General features: G+C 42.4%; 1 protein-coding gene across 5 annotated transcripts in view; it reads left to right on the top strand.

Annotated features, from left to right (window-relative positions):
- The window catches only part of hspa12a (heat shock protein 12A), a 116,951-nt gene extending 100,483 nt beyond the window's left edge, over positions 1-16,468 (top strand). For 2 of the 5 annotated variants that reach the window (XM_039621989.1, XM_039621987.1), the window contains exons 8-12: positions 2,191-2,277; positions 3,844-3,948; positions 4,026-4,284; positions 7,885-7,988; positions 12,364-16,468. In XM_039621989.1, the coding sequence (XP_039477923.1) occupies positions 2,191-2,277; positions 3,844-3,948; positions 4,026-4,284; positions 7,885-7,988; positions 12,364-12,995 (1,187 nt within the window). In that variant the 3' untranslated portion in view covers positions 12,996-16,468. Of the gene's footprint in view, positions 1-2,187; positions 2,278-3,843; positions 3,949-4,025; positions 4,285-7,884; positions 7,989-12,363 lie in introns of all 5 variants that reach the window. The other 3 variants (XM_039621988.1, XM_039621986.1, XM_039621990.1) reach the window with 2 other exon arrangements.
- Positions 16,469-17,535: the final 1,067 nt, after the last annotated feature.

Here is a 17,535-nt window from a genome sequence, read left to right as displayed (position 1 = left end):
CCATGCTTGATCCATCCACCACCATGTGTCACGTTAGCTGACACAGAGCGTGGTTCATAAGATGAAAGAACCTTTTCTGCATGTCTTATGGTATTTTTATGCTTGCCGTGCAGCCCCTGTTGCACGTTGTGTTTGATGTCACAACCTTTGACGGACACCATCTTATTTCCAGAGCTTTTGTCATGGCTGTGTGCAGGTAGGCAGAGAGGAAGGACCCAGAACGCAGGACTCACGAAGCGAAAGTAACTCAGAATGAACTGCTTTATTGCAGGCTGCTTACCAAACAGAAGACTAACTAAACTGGAAAATATAAACTAACAGGCAGGCAAAAACAGGTAACAGGACACACAGCAGAAACTGAGGGTGAGTAGACGTTGACGATGCGACAGAGAACAAAGGTAACACAGGGCTAATATACACACGGCAGTAATCAAGGAATGAGGCACAGAAGGGGAACACACCTGGGAGAAATCACAGCTGACGAGACAGGGGAATAGTAAACCGAACACACTGACACCAGACACGAACCTCCAAAGTAAAACAGGAAACAAGAAACAACTTACAAGGAGGCAGACAGACACTGCACTTAATCTAGAATAATAATCAATACTATAGAAATATACCAAAATATAAAGAACTGAAGAAGCTGGGTCAGAATGACCCAGAACCGTGACAGCTTTGGCCAGTCACCCCTTCATATTTGTAACCTGGCACATTGCATTGCTGAAGACACGAGCGTATGATTGTGTCAGTTTGTAGTCTCGGGCTCAGGGCATTTTTAAGAGATTATTACTGTTGCCAGACTGAAGTTCCACATCACTGTCACTTAACATTGAGTGATTTCAGCTTTAATAAAGGCTTATAATAATGAGAAAATGTGAAACATTCATAAGACTTAAATGATAATGTATGCAGCCATAATTAAATAATTGAAATAATATTTAGTAATGTTTATTCATCTACAGTATAGTTAGAATAACATGCTGAATACATGCTGCAGTCCTTTTGACTTTCTTCCTTGTGCCTGCATCAGGGTGCATCACAGGGGAGTGACTGGTTAAGACGGTTGAGTTTTGTCAGGTTATAATGAGCTTTATTTCAGAGAGATACGGGACAAAGCAGACATTTATACAACTCTGAGCTGCATAAATGTGACTATTGCTTATTTTATTTCTAATGCGAACCTTTCTGTCCTTCTATTTAAATGTGTTTCGGGTGTTTCCTAAAGTTAAGGGAGAGATATTAAAAAAACAGAGACCCCCACTCTGTACTGTCAGGGACTAGAAAGAGAGAGCAGGTTTCTCCTGTACTGGCTTCTGTTCATTGGCTCCCTGTTAAATCAGAATTGAAATACAGGCCTTATCATCACATACAGTACCATATTACTGAGGTCCCAGGATGGATTTGGGAGGTAGATTAGGCTCAAACCTTTTCTTCAACAGTTATGGCTCTACCAGGTGACCCTGAATCCTCCCTTAGTTCCCCTGCACTGGGCCTGGGCTGCTGGGGGCTTCCCCTGATGCACTGAGTGTTTCTTCTTTACTCACCGTTTTCACTCACTGTGCATCTCTGCATTTAATAGTTATTCTTGAACTCTGGCTCTCTCCACATCGTGTCTTTTGTCCTCTCTCCCTTGCTCACCCCCAAACATGCATGGCAGATGGCCCCGCCCCTCCCCGAGTCTGGTTCTGCTGGAGGTTTCTTCCTGTTAAAAGGGAGTTTTTCCATCCCACTGTCGCCAAAGTTCTTGCTCGTGGAACGTCGTCCAATTGTTTGGGTTTTCTCTGTACTCTTGTTGGGTCTTTAACTTACAAGCTAAAGTGTCCTGAGGTGACTGTTGTTGTGATTTGCCACTATATATATAAGACTGAATAGATCCATTTTCCACTTAGATTCTGTGCATGACGTTGTATATTTTATCTTAAGTAGGACTGAATCCACTCTGAAGTGACTGTATGTATGTATGCACTTAGTGGCCAAGCATTTAATAGTCATTTTAATTAAACTGTTCCTGAAAAGATCTCTATAGAGATTACACTATAGAACAGTCCTGCTCATAGTATGGATGAGTATCATCTCAGCCTGCTGCTTGTCTCACACTCCACTTTATATGAGCCCCACAACTTCTCATAGCAACGCTTCCTGCCTTTATCAGACTCATCAGAACACTCTCTTTCTGTTAACAAGCAGCTAAGGAGCATGTACGGCGCAACCGGCAGAGTCGCACGTTTTTGGTGGAAAATGTCATAGGGGAGCTTTGGTCGGAGCTGGAAGAAGGTAGAGTCTCTCTCTTCTTTTACTCATCTGTTCTCTTTTCCTTTAGGCTACCTCCTTTTGCTGTTTCATGTACTGTCATCCTGTCATAGATTAAGAAATTATGATGCTGATTAAGAAATCAGCATCATAAACCTAACATTTAGAGAATTGGCACCAAACTTATAAAGAAATGAAAAAGTCAAGTGTACAGTTACAGATACAAATGTCAAACACTGACATAGTTTAAGCATCATTCAGCTGCTGCCTTTGCAGAAGGTAGGTCCACACATTTGATTTGGCAGTTTCTTACCCTTCTGACACAACCACAGCGGGGATCTGTGTCCAGCATGGAGCCACCAAACACTGATGCAGTTTGCTAAATAAGTTCATTTGATTCCACTAACTGGGAAAGGCTGGATCAGCCAGAGGCACGCATTGCTGTAGTTGATTGTTATGTTGTTGGTCATATCAGAATAAACAGTCACCTGACAGTATGTTACAGCCTCCCTGTAAAATTAGCTTCTATAGAGGTTTGGTCTGTCCCTTCAACACACACATGTGGTTTTAGAGCTACTTTAAACTGAGCTCATTTTTTACAAACCTTTCCTTTTAGGTGGAAAAAGAGCCCAGCTGAAACCCTCACATTTCAGAGGTTTTAAGGCTTATTCAGGATACCCATCAGCAGCACATGAGGAGCTAAATTAACACATAAACCATTTGACTGGTTAGCAAATAACCAATCACAGCACAAACCACTGGAAAACCTGCTTTACAGGCTTGATAGCTCATTAGCATCTCTGCTGTTGAACACTGGACAAATGCTTACCTGCAGCTGACAGTATCAGTCTGCTAAACACCGTCCTGCTAGCGAGCTTTAATAACCACGGGAGCTTTGGTTTCTGTGTTGTTCCCATGTCACAGCCGAGTGGCTGTGCTGTTACACACCCTTCATCTTCAAAAGTTCTTACTAAAAATTGAAGACTGACTTTAATACAAAGATTATAATTATTGCTTGCAACATGGATACATATTAACTTTTTGTATCATATTTGATACATGAGTTTCTGAGACCTCTATCTCATCAACATGATCAATATTTGCCATAATTTCAAAATGTTATGGACAAAACTCTTTTTTTGTCTAAAGTTAACACTGTTGTTATCAAAAAGTTGCCAAAAACGCTCAATGTATCAAATGCGATACAAAAAATACATAATAAATATATAATAAAAACATATCAAACACAACATGATAAAGCAAAAAACACATTTTGTGGATTTTGTCGTAAGGGTTAATAAACATCTCAGTTCTAAAAAATCTGAATTTTCTGGCTATTTTTTGATGGGTTGGGTGTTACTGGGTTAATAGAGAGGCTAATAAAACTGTTAGCTCCACCTATCCTGAGTGGTTTGCTTCCTTCTACACTGCGTCAGAACTGAGTTTACATGGATTTAGTTCAGCACTACTCTCTGTGGCATCGCTCCAGAAGCAGTAGTGCCAGACAAAGTCATGTTCCTGTAAACCACACAGTGCACGCACTTTATTTGTCTTATGCCATGCCTCTCGCCTGCTCACTTCTCTGTACAGGTGACCGATATGTGGTGGTGGACTGTGGTGGGGGAACAGTTGACCTGACTGTCCATCAGATCCGTCTTCCAGAAGGACATCTAAAAGAGCTCTACAAGGCTTCGGGTAAAAGACGTGTAGCGTAACACTTTGCTAAAGCATCGGTCCATTTTCATGTGACTCACAGCTGTCTGTTTTCTCAGGTGGCCCCTATGGGTCCATTGGGATTGACTATGAATTTGAGAAGCTGCTGTGTAAGATCTTTGGCCAGGATTTCATTGACCAATTTAAGATAAAGAGGCCAGCTGCGTGGGTGGATCTGATGATTGCATTTGAGTCTCGAAAGAGAGCCGCAGCCCCTGACAGAACCAATCCTCTCAATATTAACCTGCCCTTCTCCTTCATTGACTACTACAAGAAGTTCAGGGGCCACAGTGTGGAACATGCTCTGCGCAAAAGCAAGTGAGTATAAACAGAAAGCCCAATCCTGAACTGACATGAGCGTCTATATAATCCTGACACCAAAAAGATACGCTTGTTTGCTTTTGATTCAGATTTAATCTGAATTATATTGACTCTGTGATTTCCAGTTGCAATATTTCTTGATCACATGCATATGATTCTGTACATGACCCAAAAGGTTGATTCTGTTCATCTGGACGTTTTCAGAAACGTTTCATCATTATCAGGTGACTTCTTCAGTCTCAGCTGACTGCAGGTTTCCAATTCTATAAACAGTACATCTGCACAATGACTGAAACCAGCCCACTGATGAGCAATAGGCTGGGAGGTCAGTTCCTCAGTACTAAATGCTACGTCCAGAAGAACAGAATCAACCTTTTGGGATTTACTGACCTGGATGATTGAGCATCCATCAAGACAGATTCTGCACATACTAGTTTTTTTAACTTGTCAAAATCCTGATTCCGCTGGAAATCTCTCATCATAAGCCCCAAATGTACCAGTGATATCACCGAGGCCATGAGGCCGAGGAGGCGGAGACAGAGTCGGAACCGCACGACTTTCCCCAGCTGAAAGCGGGAAAGACAGTGAGTGAAGGATGCGATCCTCCGCTCTGAAAGTGCGATACGATAAGAGATAGAGTCTATTCTGAGCCCCAGATACTCTGTATACTGTGCGGGTTCCAAGTGGCTCTTTTCCAGGTTGATTGTGAAACCGAGCTCCGTGAGGTTATCCACTACCACCTCGAGTCTTTGATCTCCTGCTCGCGCGATCGTGAGCATATTAGATAATCGTCTATGTAAGAGAATATTCTGATGCCGCTGTTCCTCAACGGAGACAGCGCTGCTTCCACACATTTGCTGAACACTCATGGGGCTAAGGATAGCTCGAATGGGATAGTTTGAAACTCGTACCCTACGCTGGGGACAAAGACAAATGGCAGTGATTTTCTTTTGTTTTTATTTTGAAACTGGGGGGACATTCTGCCCTTGGCAAACTGCCTGGCTGCAGTAATGCACGTTTTATTTCTTTTGTTACCCCCAAAACACAGTGAAGTGTCTGGTGACTCTGGACAGTGCTTGGTGACACAGACAGAGTGCTTAGGAGTGCTTGGTGACACTGCGCCATTTGTCCACAAGTCTGTCCTCCCTGAACTGGAGGAGGAGACTGAGAGGGTGCTCCTGGTGAACTGGAAACTTCCGGAAACCCTGAACCCTGGAGTGATTTGGTTACCCCTTCTAACACCTTCCTTCTCTTTGGGGGAGAAGAGAGGGGTGACACAGAATGTTGCAGGTGTGCTAGGCTGACCGCTTCTTCTTCCCCTCTCCGGGGTGTGACGGCTTGTTCTTTGCAGCATCTGCTGCAAAGGAATGCTTGCCCCAAGGTCTTTGGTTCTCTATTTCGGCCTGGTGGGCAGACTGCGGGCCTCCTGCTCCTCTCTGCATTCTGACCCCACTCTGTCTCCCTCTCATAGCTGCTGCTGTTGCTGCAAAACCAGCTCTTGGCACCTGCTGGGGCTGAGGGTTAGGTTTTCTGGGTAAGCAGAGGATGAATGCTTCTCCCTCCTGCTTTCTGCGGGTGCTTGTCTCTCTCATTCTCTCCAGGGCTGGGCCAGAGAGACCGTTGGTTGGGTCATAGGCTGCATCCATGACCTCAGCCTTCTGAGCATTGCCTAGGGCTGACAGGTTTAGCCACAAGGCTCTCTCACCCGAGACTGCAAGGCCCATAACACGGCCACACCCTTGGACTGCTCCCCTGGAGGAGCGAAGAATAAGATCATTAACCACGCAGATTTCATCCCAGAGGGCTGGGTTCGGGGAACCCGAGTCAAGCTGATGGCCCATGTCTTCCAGAATTTCTGCCTGATATGCTGATAGCAGTGTGACTGCATTAAGCGAGCATACTGACTGTGCAGCATATTTGTACATCCTTTGATAAATAGATGCCGTGAGGCGATCCATCTTGTTGGGCAAAGAAATGCTAGAAGAAGCTGAGATTGCCCTGCGGTTAGGGTGAAGGTGATACGCCACTGAAGGCTCCACTGCTGGGGGTTCGGTCAGCCCCAGTTCACCCATCCCCTGGATTTCAAGCTTAGAGCAGCCCTTGCTTTTAAAAGGACTTGACCAATAGCGACTCATTTCTTTCATGCAGGCCAGGACTGCTGGCAGAAGCTGCTTCGATGGCGGCAAGGCTGGTGGGAGCCTCTTGCCATCAAGCTAGGCCATGGGATGCCTAGCTTGGCAGCAGCCCGTTTGCAGACCTCGTAGAAATTGCTGTCCACCGGGGGTGCCCCACTCAGTGGCCTGGACTGCTGGGGAGGAAAGGTAGAGTCATCCTCCTGTTCCTCATCCATATCCTCTAGGTCGAGGAGGTCGGAGTTGGCATCACCCTCCGCGTCCTCGCCACCCGGCTCACCCACGTTTTGATCGAGGAGGTCCTCGAACGATGGGGGCATGAGCGGGGACTCTTCTTCCATCATGTCCGCCCAGCTTGTGGAGGTTCACGGATGATGGATATTACTCGTAGCAGCAGCGGCCGACAGGCAGGGGTCCTGACTGTTCGTTACTGCTACTCTCAGCCTCCTTTCCAGGACTTTCTCTGGCATCAGCGCACAGTGTGGGCATCCCTGAGGGTCCCCCAGCGAAGCCTGAGCATGCTTGGAACCCATACAGACAATGCACATTGGATGAGGGTCCCTGCCCGAGATGGTGGCACCGCATGATGGGGGGCACGGGCGGGATACAGCCTCTTTGGCCTTTGGTTCCGACCTTTTGGCGTGGCTAGGAGCCGTAAACAAGGTTAGCGGAAAGGGGTGAGACTAGGCTACACGTCGCAACATGTTAGCCCGTATGTAGCTAGGACTAGATGCGGGAGTTAAATCCGAGCTAGTCGCCACGGGAGTCAGCTCATCGTGACACGTTAGCTGCACTCCGCTAGCCAATATCGTTAGCAACTTAATGCTAACCGAACCCTAGGTCGACTAACAAGTTAATGCTAGCCGGACACTGAACGAACAGCTCGCTGTAACGCGTTAGCCCGAGTTACACAACGTTGGCTACCTCGCTAACTAAAACCAGGAACCGCTGGGACAGCTCGCTGACGCGATTGCTGTTCCACAGTGTAGCTCTAAGTACACTTCTTTCGAAGGACTTACTCAGCCGTATGAAATTACTTTTTCATACCACTGTAGCTAGTGGCTTTGTAAGACGGTTTTTATACTAGGCTGTGCTAACATGTTAACAGGCTAAGAAATGCTTTAATTTTCTGGACCATCACCTGAAGCAAAAGTCTTTTTTTGATTTCTATTTCTGACTTGCATTAATAAACTGTTAAGTGGTAAACAGCCTCTTGCATTTTTGGTCCCATTTGTAACAAACATGTTGTGTCTGGATTAGAATAAAATGACAGAAGTGAACAACAGTTCCGTAGTATCATTAATTACATTTTGTGCTGTCATTTATAAATATGATTCTTTACCATTTTCTGAAATTTGACACTTCAGTGATGTTTTGATTTGATCATTTCTTGCAACTAACTAATGATCTGCCTGTGAACTGAAATGAACAGTGTATGTAACAGATGTTCTCCTCTCCTTTCCAGTGTGGACTTTGTTAAGTGGTCGTCTCAGGGGATGCTGCGGATGAGTCCAGATGCTATGAACTCCCTCTTTAAGCCCACCATAGACCACATCATCCAACATCTCAGTAAGCTACATTATAACAGCTGGATAAACATGTATTGCTCACCTTAGAGTCAAGCAAGTTGCAAAGTAAATAATAGTATTTGTATTGCTAATAATAAAACATTTGACTTTTTTTGTTTTGCAGTAAAACTGCAATGCAACTTTTAAGACAACCTCTAGTCATTGCGCCACTACTCTCAAGTAACTAATGGGAAAAATGGCCATTACATGTACAATATATCATATAAGTATTGAACAATGAGTATCAAAAACCTTCACTGGGCTCAGTAACATTCTGTTCAATGTGTTTTTGTTGCTCAGTTTCAAAATGACACTCCCTAACTCCAGACAACCTAGATAATCCACAGTTTCCTCAACCACATGAAAGTAGGTCGCATTTCTTAAGGATGGATGCACCTGATTCAGTACAGATAGTGATTATAGCAATTTAGCATAACATAAATAAAATAAAACCCTTGTAGCATCCTCCCACAGCTGTTTTTCTGTGACATTTGTAATTTTAAAACACTGTAAAGACAGTGCTACAATTGAATTTAATTCAATTTATTTATGAAGTATTATCTCACATCAACAGCTGCCTCAAATGGTAAATACCTTACAGTAGTGGAGAGAAACCCCAGCAGTTAGACAATCCTCCATGAGCAAGCATTTGGCGTCAGTGGGAAGGAAACACATCCTTTAAACAGGAAGAAACCTCCAGCAGAACCAAGGGGCGGGGCCATCTGCTCTGACCTGTCCACGCAGTGAAGCCAGAGATTAATAATGACTGAATCAAAAGAAGTAAGAATAAATGCTGCAGTGCATCATGGGAATCCACCAGCAGCCTAGACCTACTGCTGTGTCACTAAGTAAGGATCAGGGTCACCAGTCCTAAAAGTTTTAATCCTAGTATTAAAAGGAGACAGGGTGTGTGTCTCCCAAATCCAAACTGGGAGCTGGTTCCAAAAAAGACGGCCTTAGAGCGTCCCATTCTGCTTTTAAATACCCTGGGAACCCAAATTCAGCCTGCAGCCCAAAAGTGAAGGGGCCTATTGGGGCCTATATTCACAGTGTGTGAATGTGTGTGTGAATGGGTGGATGACTGGTTGTGTAAAGCGCTTTGGGGTCCTTAGGGACTAGTAAAAGCGCTATACAAATACAGGCCATTTACCAGGCCATTTATTGATTCAACATTCAAGGTTCAAAGTGTTTATTGTCATGTGTCACAAGAGAAAAGGCATTTCTCTGTGCAATGAAATTCTTTCTTTGCTGTCCACCCACAGATGCTGATTAATATATACAATAGAAATAGAACATATAAATACAAATAATACAAATAAATAAATGAAGACAGAAAAGGAGACAAAATATAGAGATTTGAAACAGAGATGTGGGCAAAAGAGCTATAGCTTAATGTGCTGGCTTAATATGTAAGATGACCTGATGTGAAAAAAAAATTATTATTACTGTTCAAAAGTAGAGATGGCACGATACCACTTTTTTATGTCCGATACCGATACCGATATCATAAATTTGGATATCTGCCGATACCGATATGAATCCGATATTGTGTGTTTTTTAATCAATAAAATTGTTTTTTTTTAATATCTTGCTGCATTTTGTATAAGTTCATACTCAAGTTTAAATAAACAACAACACTAAAGCTATTCTGTTATACCTGTGTGTAAAAAAATATACTGCACCCAAAATATTTCATAGTTCAGCAACACTGATCAATCTAATAAACCTTACCTAACTTAAAACCTAACTTAAACCTACTCCATCCTCCCTATTCTGGTATTTTAAAGAGTACTTAGCAGAAATATTAAGCAACCTAACTAATATGGTTGCAAACTCCCCAAAAAAAAAAAAAAAAAAATAGGGAACCACCCACCCTCCACCTCATGATGCTTAATCGATGTAATCAACTTTAATTTGATGCAGGGTGAAAAAAAATGCACAGAAACAAATTATTTTTCAAGAATAATGAAATAGATTCAACATCTTTCTTCAACAGAATTGCAGAATTCACAGATGGTACCTTCCCAAAGGAAAAAGTACTATAGCTTACTAGGGTATATTAGACTTAACAGTTACTATATACAGTAATGGACTTCTATACATTTTACATCAGATTAAAACTTTGGGTGTAAGATTCAGATAATTATTTATTAAAAGCGAGACATTTTAAATGAGAATAAGAAAGAAAAGTATGTCTTTGTGCCCCCTTTTCCCTGTTCATACCCTATCGGCCCCCCTGGCTAAACTTTGCTAGATCCGCCCCTGCACAGTTACCAGCCGTCAGCTACGTAGAAAAGGATCCTGGTGTAGAAAGTAATATTAAATACATTCTAACAACAGCTTATCAAGCTTAAACGTGCTGCTGTTGTTCAGCCGCTGGTTTCCTCTTTCTGGCGCGAAGTGGACCAAAAACAAAGAAGAGAGACGGACTCGCGACAGAAAAGCCGATCAGCTGATCGTTAAGCAGTTTCACGATTGAAGTAGCGGCAGGAGAGGGAGGGAGAGAGGCAGTCGCTCCATATATCGGTTGTTAAGCTTAACATGGGAACACTTTACAAACATTCAGAGATGAACTTACACACTTGCTTTACTTCTCTCTGGGATAACTTCCTCGGAGATGAAATGCTGGTTTGGTAGCGAGGCTACAAATACACACAGCCGCTCTATCATGTGAGCACACTGCTGCAACGTGCTACAGTTATGAGCCCAGTTACGCGGTGTTGCAAGTTTTGTGAGGTGTTTTTTTTTATATTTAATGGATCGGATTACATTTTTTATTTTTCGCCGATATCCGATCCAGTAATTTAGGTCAGTATCGGACCGATACCGATATGTAATATCGGATCGGTCCATCTCTATTCAAAAGTAGGTCAGCTGTTCAAGAGTCTGATGGCAGTGGGGAAGAAGGAGTTGTTGAGTCTGGGGCTACGTCCACACTAGCCCGGATAGATTTGAAAACGGCGTTTTCATCTGAAAATGCTCCGCATCCACACTAGTGTTTTCAGTCGTTTTGAAAGAGTTGTGCGTCCACACTAAAACGGCCGAAAACACTGACGTTGCAGTTCTGCGCATGCGTGAAACACAAGATGACTCTACTACCAAAATTTTGAGCAAACAAAACAAATGCTGTCCGATGCGTCTGCCATCTTGGTTTAAGTGGTCACAAGACTGCATCACATGACCAACATGCATCATCGTTTTCGAAAGTCTGTGTTTTCGAGTGTCCAGACAGTGACGGGACAGCTCTGTTTTGAAATGTATGCGTTTTCAAAACGCTGCGTTTTTCCTTGGGGAAAACGTCGTCTCAGTGTGGACGGGAGGCCAAAACGGAGAGAAAACGATGCGTTTTCAAACAAAAACACATTAGTGTGGACGTAACCTGGATGTTCTGGATTTCACACTTCTGAACCTTCGCCCCGAGGGCAGAAGTGTGAACAGTCCGTGTTGGGGGTGTGTGGGGTCTTTGAGAATGGAGGCAGCTCTCCTCTGGACTCTGCGATGGTAGATGCTCTGCAGAGAGGGCACAGTACCATGAGGTCTTTAAGACGGGGCTCAATTACCCAATTATTCAAATCCTTGTATGTGAGGAGTTTGAATTCAATTCTGGATTTAACAGGAAGCCAAAGAAGAGAAGCTAACATGGGAGAAATCTGCTCTCTGTCAGTTCATTAAGCCCCAAAGTGAGGAATCTAATAAACAAACTGCCTAATATCCATACATTATCTCAAGAAAGAAATCGAAGGACACAAAACTTTAATGAAATTTAAACACCAAAATTTGTAATTGTATTTCTTGCTCTAGTGTCAGAACCAATTTAAAATGAGTAAGTACTGGTACAGTGGAATTTTCAGCCGTGCATGACAGCTTCCTGTCATCATTATGTGTATGAATAGAAGGCAGATCGCACTGATGAGCGAAAACACTCAGACAGATGAAAGAAAATAACATTGATTATGTGATTGGATGGATTTTCTAGAAATGGGAAAGCATGAAGACTTTTACAAGAGGAAAGCTGCTATGGCCAGATGATTAGGATCTGTAAAACAGCAAGGCCAAGCTTCATAAACCGTGACAGGTTCAATTCGATTCATTTACATAACGCCAAGTCACAACAACAGTTGCCTTAAGGTGCTTTATATTGTGAGGTAAACCCCGTGCAATAAACAGAAAAGCCCAACAATCATATGAGCAAGCACTCTGACAACAGTGGGAGGAGAATAAGGCGTCCTTCAGAACCAGGCTCAGGGACTGGTGTCAAGAAAGGAAGGTGGTCATAAAATTCAAATCCAGCTGTTTATCAATAAAAGATATAAACAGCTGTGTGTCAGTGCACTCACGGGGTATGAATAACAGGCATTTCTGTGTTTCTCCTACAGCTGAGCTCTTCGAGAAGCCAGAAGTCAGTGACATCAAGTTCCTGTTTTTAGTGGGAGGTTTTGCCGAGTCTCCCTTGCTGCAGCAAGCCGTTCAGAACATGCTTCAGGGCCGCAGCCGCATTATCATTCCCCATGACGTTGGCCTAACCATCCTGAAAGGCGCTGTTCTGTTTGGCCTGGACCCCAGTGTGATTAAAGTCCGCCGCTCGCCGCTCACATACGGGGTTGGTGTCCTCAATCGTTTTGTGGAGGGGAAGCACCCACCGGAGAAGCTGCTGGTTAAAGATGGAACACGCTGGTGCACGGATGTCTTCGACACCTTCATAGCTGCGGACCAGTCTGTGGCGCTTGGTGAGATGGTCAAGCGGAGCTACACGCCGGCTAAACCTTCCCAGCAGGTTATTGTCATCCATGTTTACTGCTCTGAGAAGGAGAATGTGGGCTTCATCAGCGAGCCCGGTGTCAGGAAGTGTGGGACACTGCGCTTAGACGTGAGCGGAACGGAAAGTACAGCGGCACGCCGAGAGATCCAGACGCTCATGCAGTTCGGCGACACAGAGATCCGAGCCATGGCAGTGGACGTGTCTACCGGACGCACTGTCAAAGCTAGTATTGATTTCCTAAGCCATTAAGTATCAAAAGAGAATTCATGCTCCAGTCCGGAGCTGTGGAGATGGACGCTAACAGCTTACACATATATACAAACACATACCTGTAGGGGCGTGTACTGGGAAGGTTCAGTCGCTCTTCATTTAAGCACTAAAGTGATGATGTGTGCAAACTTAACTTAAACGCAGACATTCAGCTTTAGAATCCGCGTATCATCGAGGTAAGAAGAGAGGCACTAATGAGAGCTTAGTATGTTTTAGGTTTGTCACTTCACCACATCTGTCACGTTTAACTGATAAGCAGCTTTCTAGTGGTCATTCCCTCCAAGGAAACCCCTGAACCCAGTGATGAGGCCACAGGGGTCAGGTTAAAAAGCTCCTGACAGAAGCTTCTTCATACATGTTATGCAGATCTACTGCCTCTGGCACAGAGAGGAACACATACAGTGAATTCATCTTTGTTTGTTGGTCAGCTCATGCCATGTCTAGTTGCTTCACTACAGAATGTTTTTCTGTTCTGAGACTATGAAAAGATCAGTATACATCCTCAGAAGAGCTACACAAAAATATCTTCACACTGTTAATGTTCTTCTATATAAAATCGCTGCAATATTCAGCCCTTTGAATGGTTCCCTCGAGGGCAAAACACACCATTTTCCTTATATATGGCCAGTCTGCCAACTGGACAACTTGCAGTCATCTTCCATTTGTGAGATTACAAGCTTAAAAATAAGTAGCATTACTATGTAAAAATGCTGTGACATCTTTGGTTAGCTGCTAAAAGTGAAACAACACTGACTCGCTATCATTTACCAAAACTCAACTTAAAAATATACACTAAATCATTCTTAATACATCCAGGACACATGGAAAAAATATGAATTTGAGTCATTTTGCTCATTTTCCATTAATAGGAGATGTGAGAGTAGTTCATATTTTTAGATTGAGAGCCTCCAGCATTGGGCTGACTCTCACCATCAGGTTCATTTAAAACAGTTTCACATAGATTTCAGTATTACATCTACTTACATACATAACAGATCATATTTGTGCTTCGCCTTTAGCAACATACTTTATGTTTACAGCCTCGTGTGTGTAGGGTATGGTGCACTAATGGTAATCACTGTACCATCTGTAGAAATATGGGTTTACTCACTGAGGTTGCTGACTTTTACTATCCTTTGTCCATCGCTGAAGTGGAAAGCTTCTTCTACCAGGGAAAAACGTGCTGTCCTCTTCATGCTTTGGTTTCATGATCAGGCCTTTAGACCCAGTACTACACAGACGAAGGGAACCCGTGTAAAGGCTGAAGGTGTGGTGATTCTATTGCAACTATATTTCTACTGATATGTTAAACCAAAAAAAGTATATAGCCACTTTAACCATTAGGCTGAATCATGCAAAAGCACCAGCTTGGCCCCTTGATGTAATCCAGTGTTATATCTGATTCCAGTAATGTGAAATGTGCTGCAAGCTCAATCCTAAAGAAAGAACAACCATCAATGTGCTTAACTGTGGCCTTTATTAGTTTTTGCTTCTGATTATCAGCTGTAGAAAGAATGACCCCGCCCACTCGACCTCTTTGATTGCACGTAAAGTGCAACAGGCCAGTTGAGGCAAACAACAGTGTATTTATTTCTGTAAATACAGTATTTAAATATTGTACAGATTTTTAGCATTGTATGAGCAGCTTCAAAGCCAAGAGTGCATATGTCTGTGTTTTTGTGTACGTGCACATGAAGGAGAGAAGAAAGCTCGTGTTCTGTCACACGGACATCTTCAACATGAGAGTTATAGGCTTTGATTGTTGTGTTCCTTCATAGGCTGGATGCATCACCTTACTGTTACTTTGCAATCACACAAAAAAACTTGAATACCTTTGTCCTTAAAAATATTTCAGCCTGTGGGGTTACATGGTTCCATGATCTGAACGTGTGCGGTCCAGCTGGGTCTTCATTAAAGTGTGATGCACAGTCAGCAATAATCATACAGGTAAAATCTCCAGATTATTCTACAAAAAAGTCTCAATCATGATAGTGCCTAGCATGAATAAATGTGATGTTCAAATTCTGTCACCACCAAGAACATACAGTGCTTACTGTCACCTGCAACTCAGGTCATAAAGACATCAGTTTGTCCCTGCAATGGAGGAAGATCCATATTTGAATAAGCAGAAAAAGATCAAATTAGAACTTGCAAAACCCGATTTCATCGCTTAGCCTGTTTTTGACTTAAAATTAATTTGTTGAAACGTCTGTAAGATTCAAACTTTAACTGTTGGCCTTTCTAGTCTCAGTGTTGCGAAGATGTAGGAGGCAGTCTGCCCTTTAACAGTCATTGCATTAGGGCCATATTATTGTTTAAATTTCATGCTTTGGAAAGTTACAAATACATACTTTAAGAAAAACTTTGATGTATACTCAGTATACATCAGCACCCACAGGTGCCATCATTAGAGTGGCACCTGTGGGCCACACTGACAGAGTCAGCAGGACAGGGCAATGATCTGAGATTTAGGAGGAAAAAAACACTCAAACATTCTACCATTAAAGTCTCAGCTGCAACAAACTCCCTTTGGGTTGTTGGATTATATAATCGCACTTTTTGAATTTCATTTTTTCACTGCCATGGACCATATATGCAGCAGTTATGAGTTATGTATAAGTCTGAATTATTACTGATTTCCTTTGATCCTTTGTTTAAACTGTGAATTAAAGCTGGTCTCGCCTTTCAGTGTAAATGTACAAAGCTGCACAAGCTTCGGTGCCCTCTGCTGTCTTCAGCGCTCTTTCTGCAATGCACGTTTTGCATGTGTCGCATAGGAATGACTGCTATTACTAATACACACAACCACGCTTAACTACTCATAATTACTCTGGTAGTGTCCTCTTTTTGAGCTCTGGTATTTGAGCTTAAACGATGGCAGCTCATAACAAACATTACTGATAACTGAACTAATAACCTTTTATTTTACACACCTCTGTGTTCACAAAGTATAAATGTAATGCTCTAATAGCACCGTGGTTTTCTTGTTTAATATTAGATGATTGCTATGTGTTTTGTACAACTTTGAGTGTTATGTGATGCACAGGGTACTGTTATGTAGCAGCTTTTTACTTAAAGCTATAACAAGGTTAGCAGAAGACATGTTTAGCTGACTATCTGACTTTAGCTGACTTTATTCTTGGTGTGTGAAGCATCATTTTCAGTCGATGAGTCTGATTTCAGGTTATTTGGATGTGATTTGAGTAGCACTCTAGTCAGCTTGCTTGTCTTTAAGCATCTCCTTAAGACTCTCTAGAAAATCCAGGAATTCACAGCTAAAATCACAGAGCTTGTAGTAAGGATCACGTCAGCCACTCTGGAACGCAAAAACTAAGCAAACTTTATTGTTTAAGCAAAGACATTTTTATGTTTATTATTTTTCATGCAGTACTATGTGTATTATTTTGCCAATGCCAGATATTCACTGTCACTAATAAAATGTTTATTTCAAATTGTTTGCTGTACTTTCTTCGGCTTAGTTAAAATGGGGTCATTTTATAGGTCTTGGTGGCAGAGCCAAGGCAACCAACAATTAAATGTTAAAGTTATGCAAAGTGTGTTTATCTACACTAACATGTGCAACCACAGCCTGCAAGTTACTGGAGTTAAAAATGTATGATTAGCTATCTAATTGTAGATTTAGACCTTTGTATTTCCTAACACATCGACCAACGCTGTAATGGTCTGTTAGAGCCAAGCTGACAAAATCTGAAGAACAATGGCTACATGTTTGTGAAGCAACACTGCCATCAAGTGGCTCTAATGAGGAGTGAGCTGGCTCTACCCTGGTTTTATTATTATTGTGAAACGTCAAGGACTCCACCTTTATAAAAGAAAGAAGTTTGCTCGTAGGACTAGCATGTTATTTTTGACATGAGTTCTCAAAGCACTGCAGACCTCATTTTAATGGCTGCAAGTAATTTCCATTTTCAGTGAATTTAGTTAATTATTTAGGAGATGATATGGGCACTGCACCAGAAGTGGGAAGTTACAAGTTAAAAATACTTGACTGTATTTAAGTGTAGGGAAAAGTGGGGTGATCTGTACCACCCCTTGTTCCTAGAAAACCATAGAGGAAATTGGTCATGTGACTGCACATTTTTGAAGAGTCAACCATTTTACTCATCCTGCAAAGAAGAGAGTCTCATTGCATGAGAATGAAGCACATTTAAGTTCAAAAAGTGTTGTTTGGCTTTCAAAGTAAAATTTCTATGATTAAGGTTTTTTGATTGTTTTGTCTGAACAGTTATAGATGAGTTTGAAAACATTTCACAAATGTTTTAGTGCTTTGGTAAGCAACACTATGAGTCTATACACCTAACATGATGTTAGCTAAAAACTGCTGGATGATGCTTTTTTTTTCAAACTAGTGGGGTTGGGGGATTTGTGTCAAGGGGCCTGGGTTAAGTTGTGCCATTGGCACAATTATTTTATTGTAGATTGTACTTTTACAGTTTTTCACAGTGACATTCTTAATTTCAGGCCAAAAATAGAAATAGACCATCATGCCATAGAGTTA

The sequence above is a fragment of the Oreochromis aureus genome, linkage group 13 (genome assembly GCF_013358895.1).
Source record: "Oreochromis aureus strain Israel breed Guangdong linkage group 13, ZZ_aureus, whole genome shotgun sequence".
Lineage (NCBI taxonomy): Eukaryota > Metazoa > Chordata > Actinopteri > Cichliformes > Cichlidae > Oreochromis > Oreochromis aureus.
This window is presented reverse-complemented; position numbering and strand designations above follow the sequence as displayed.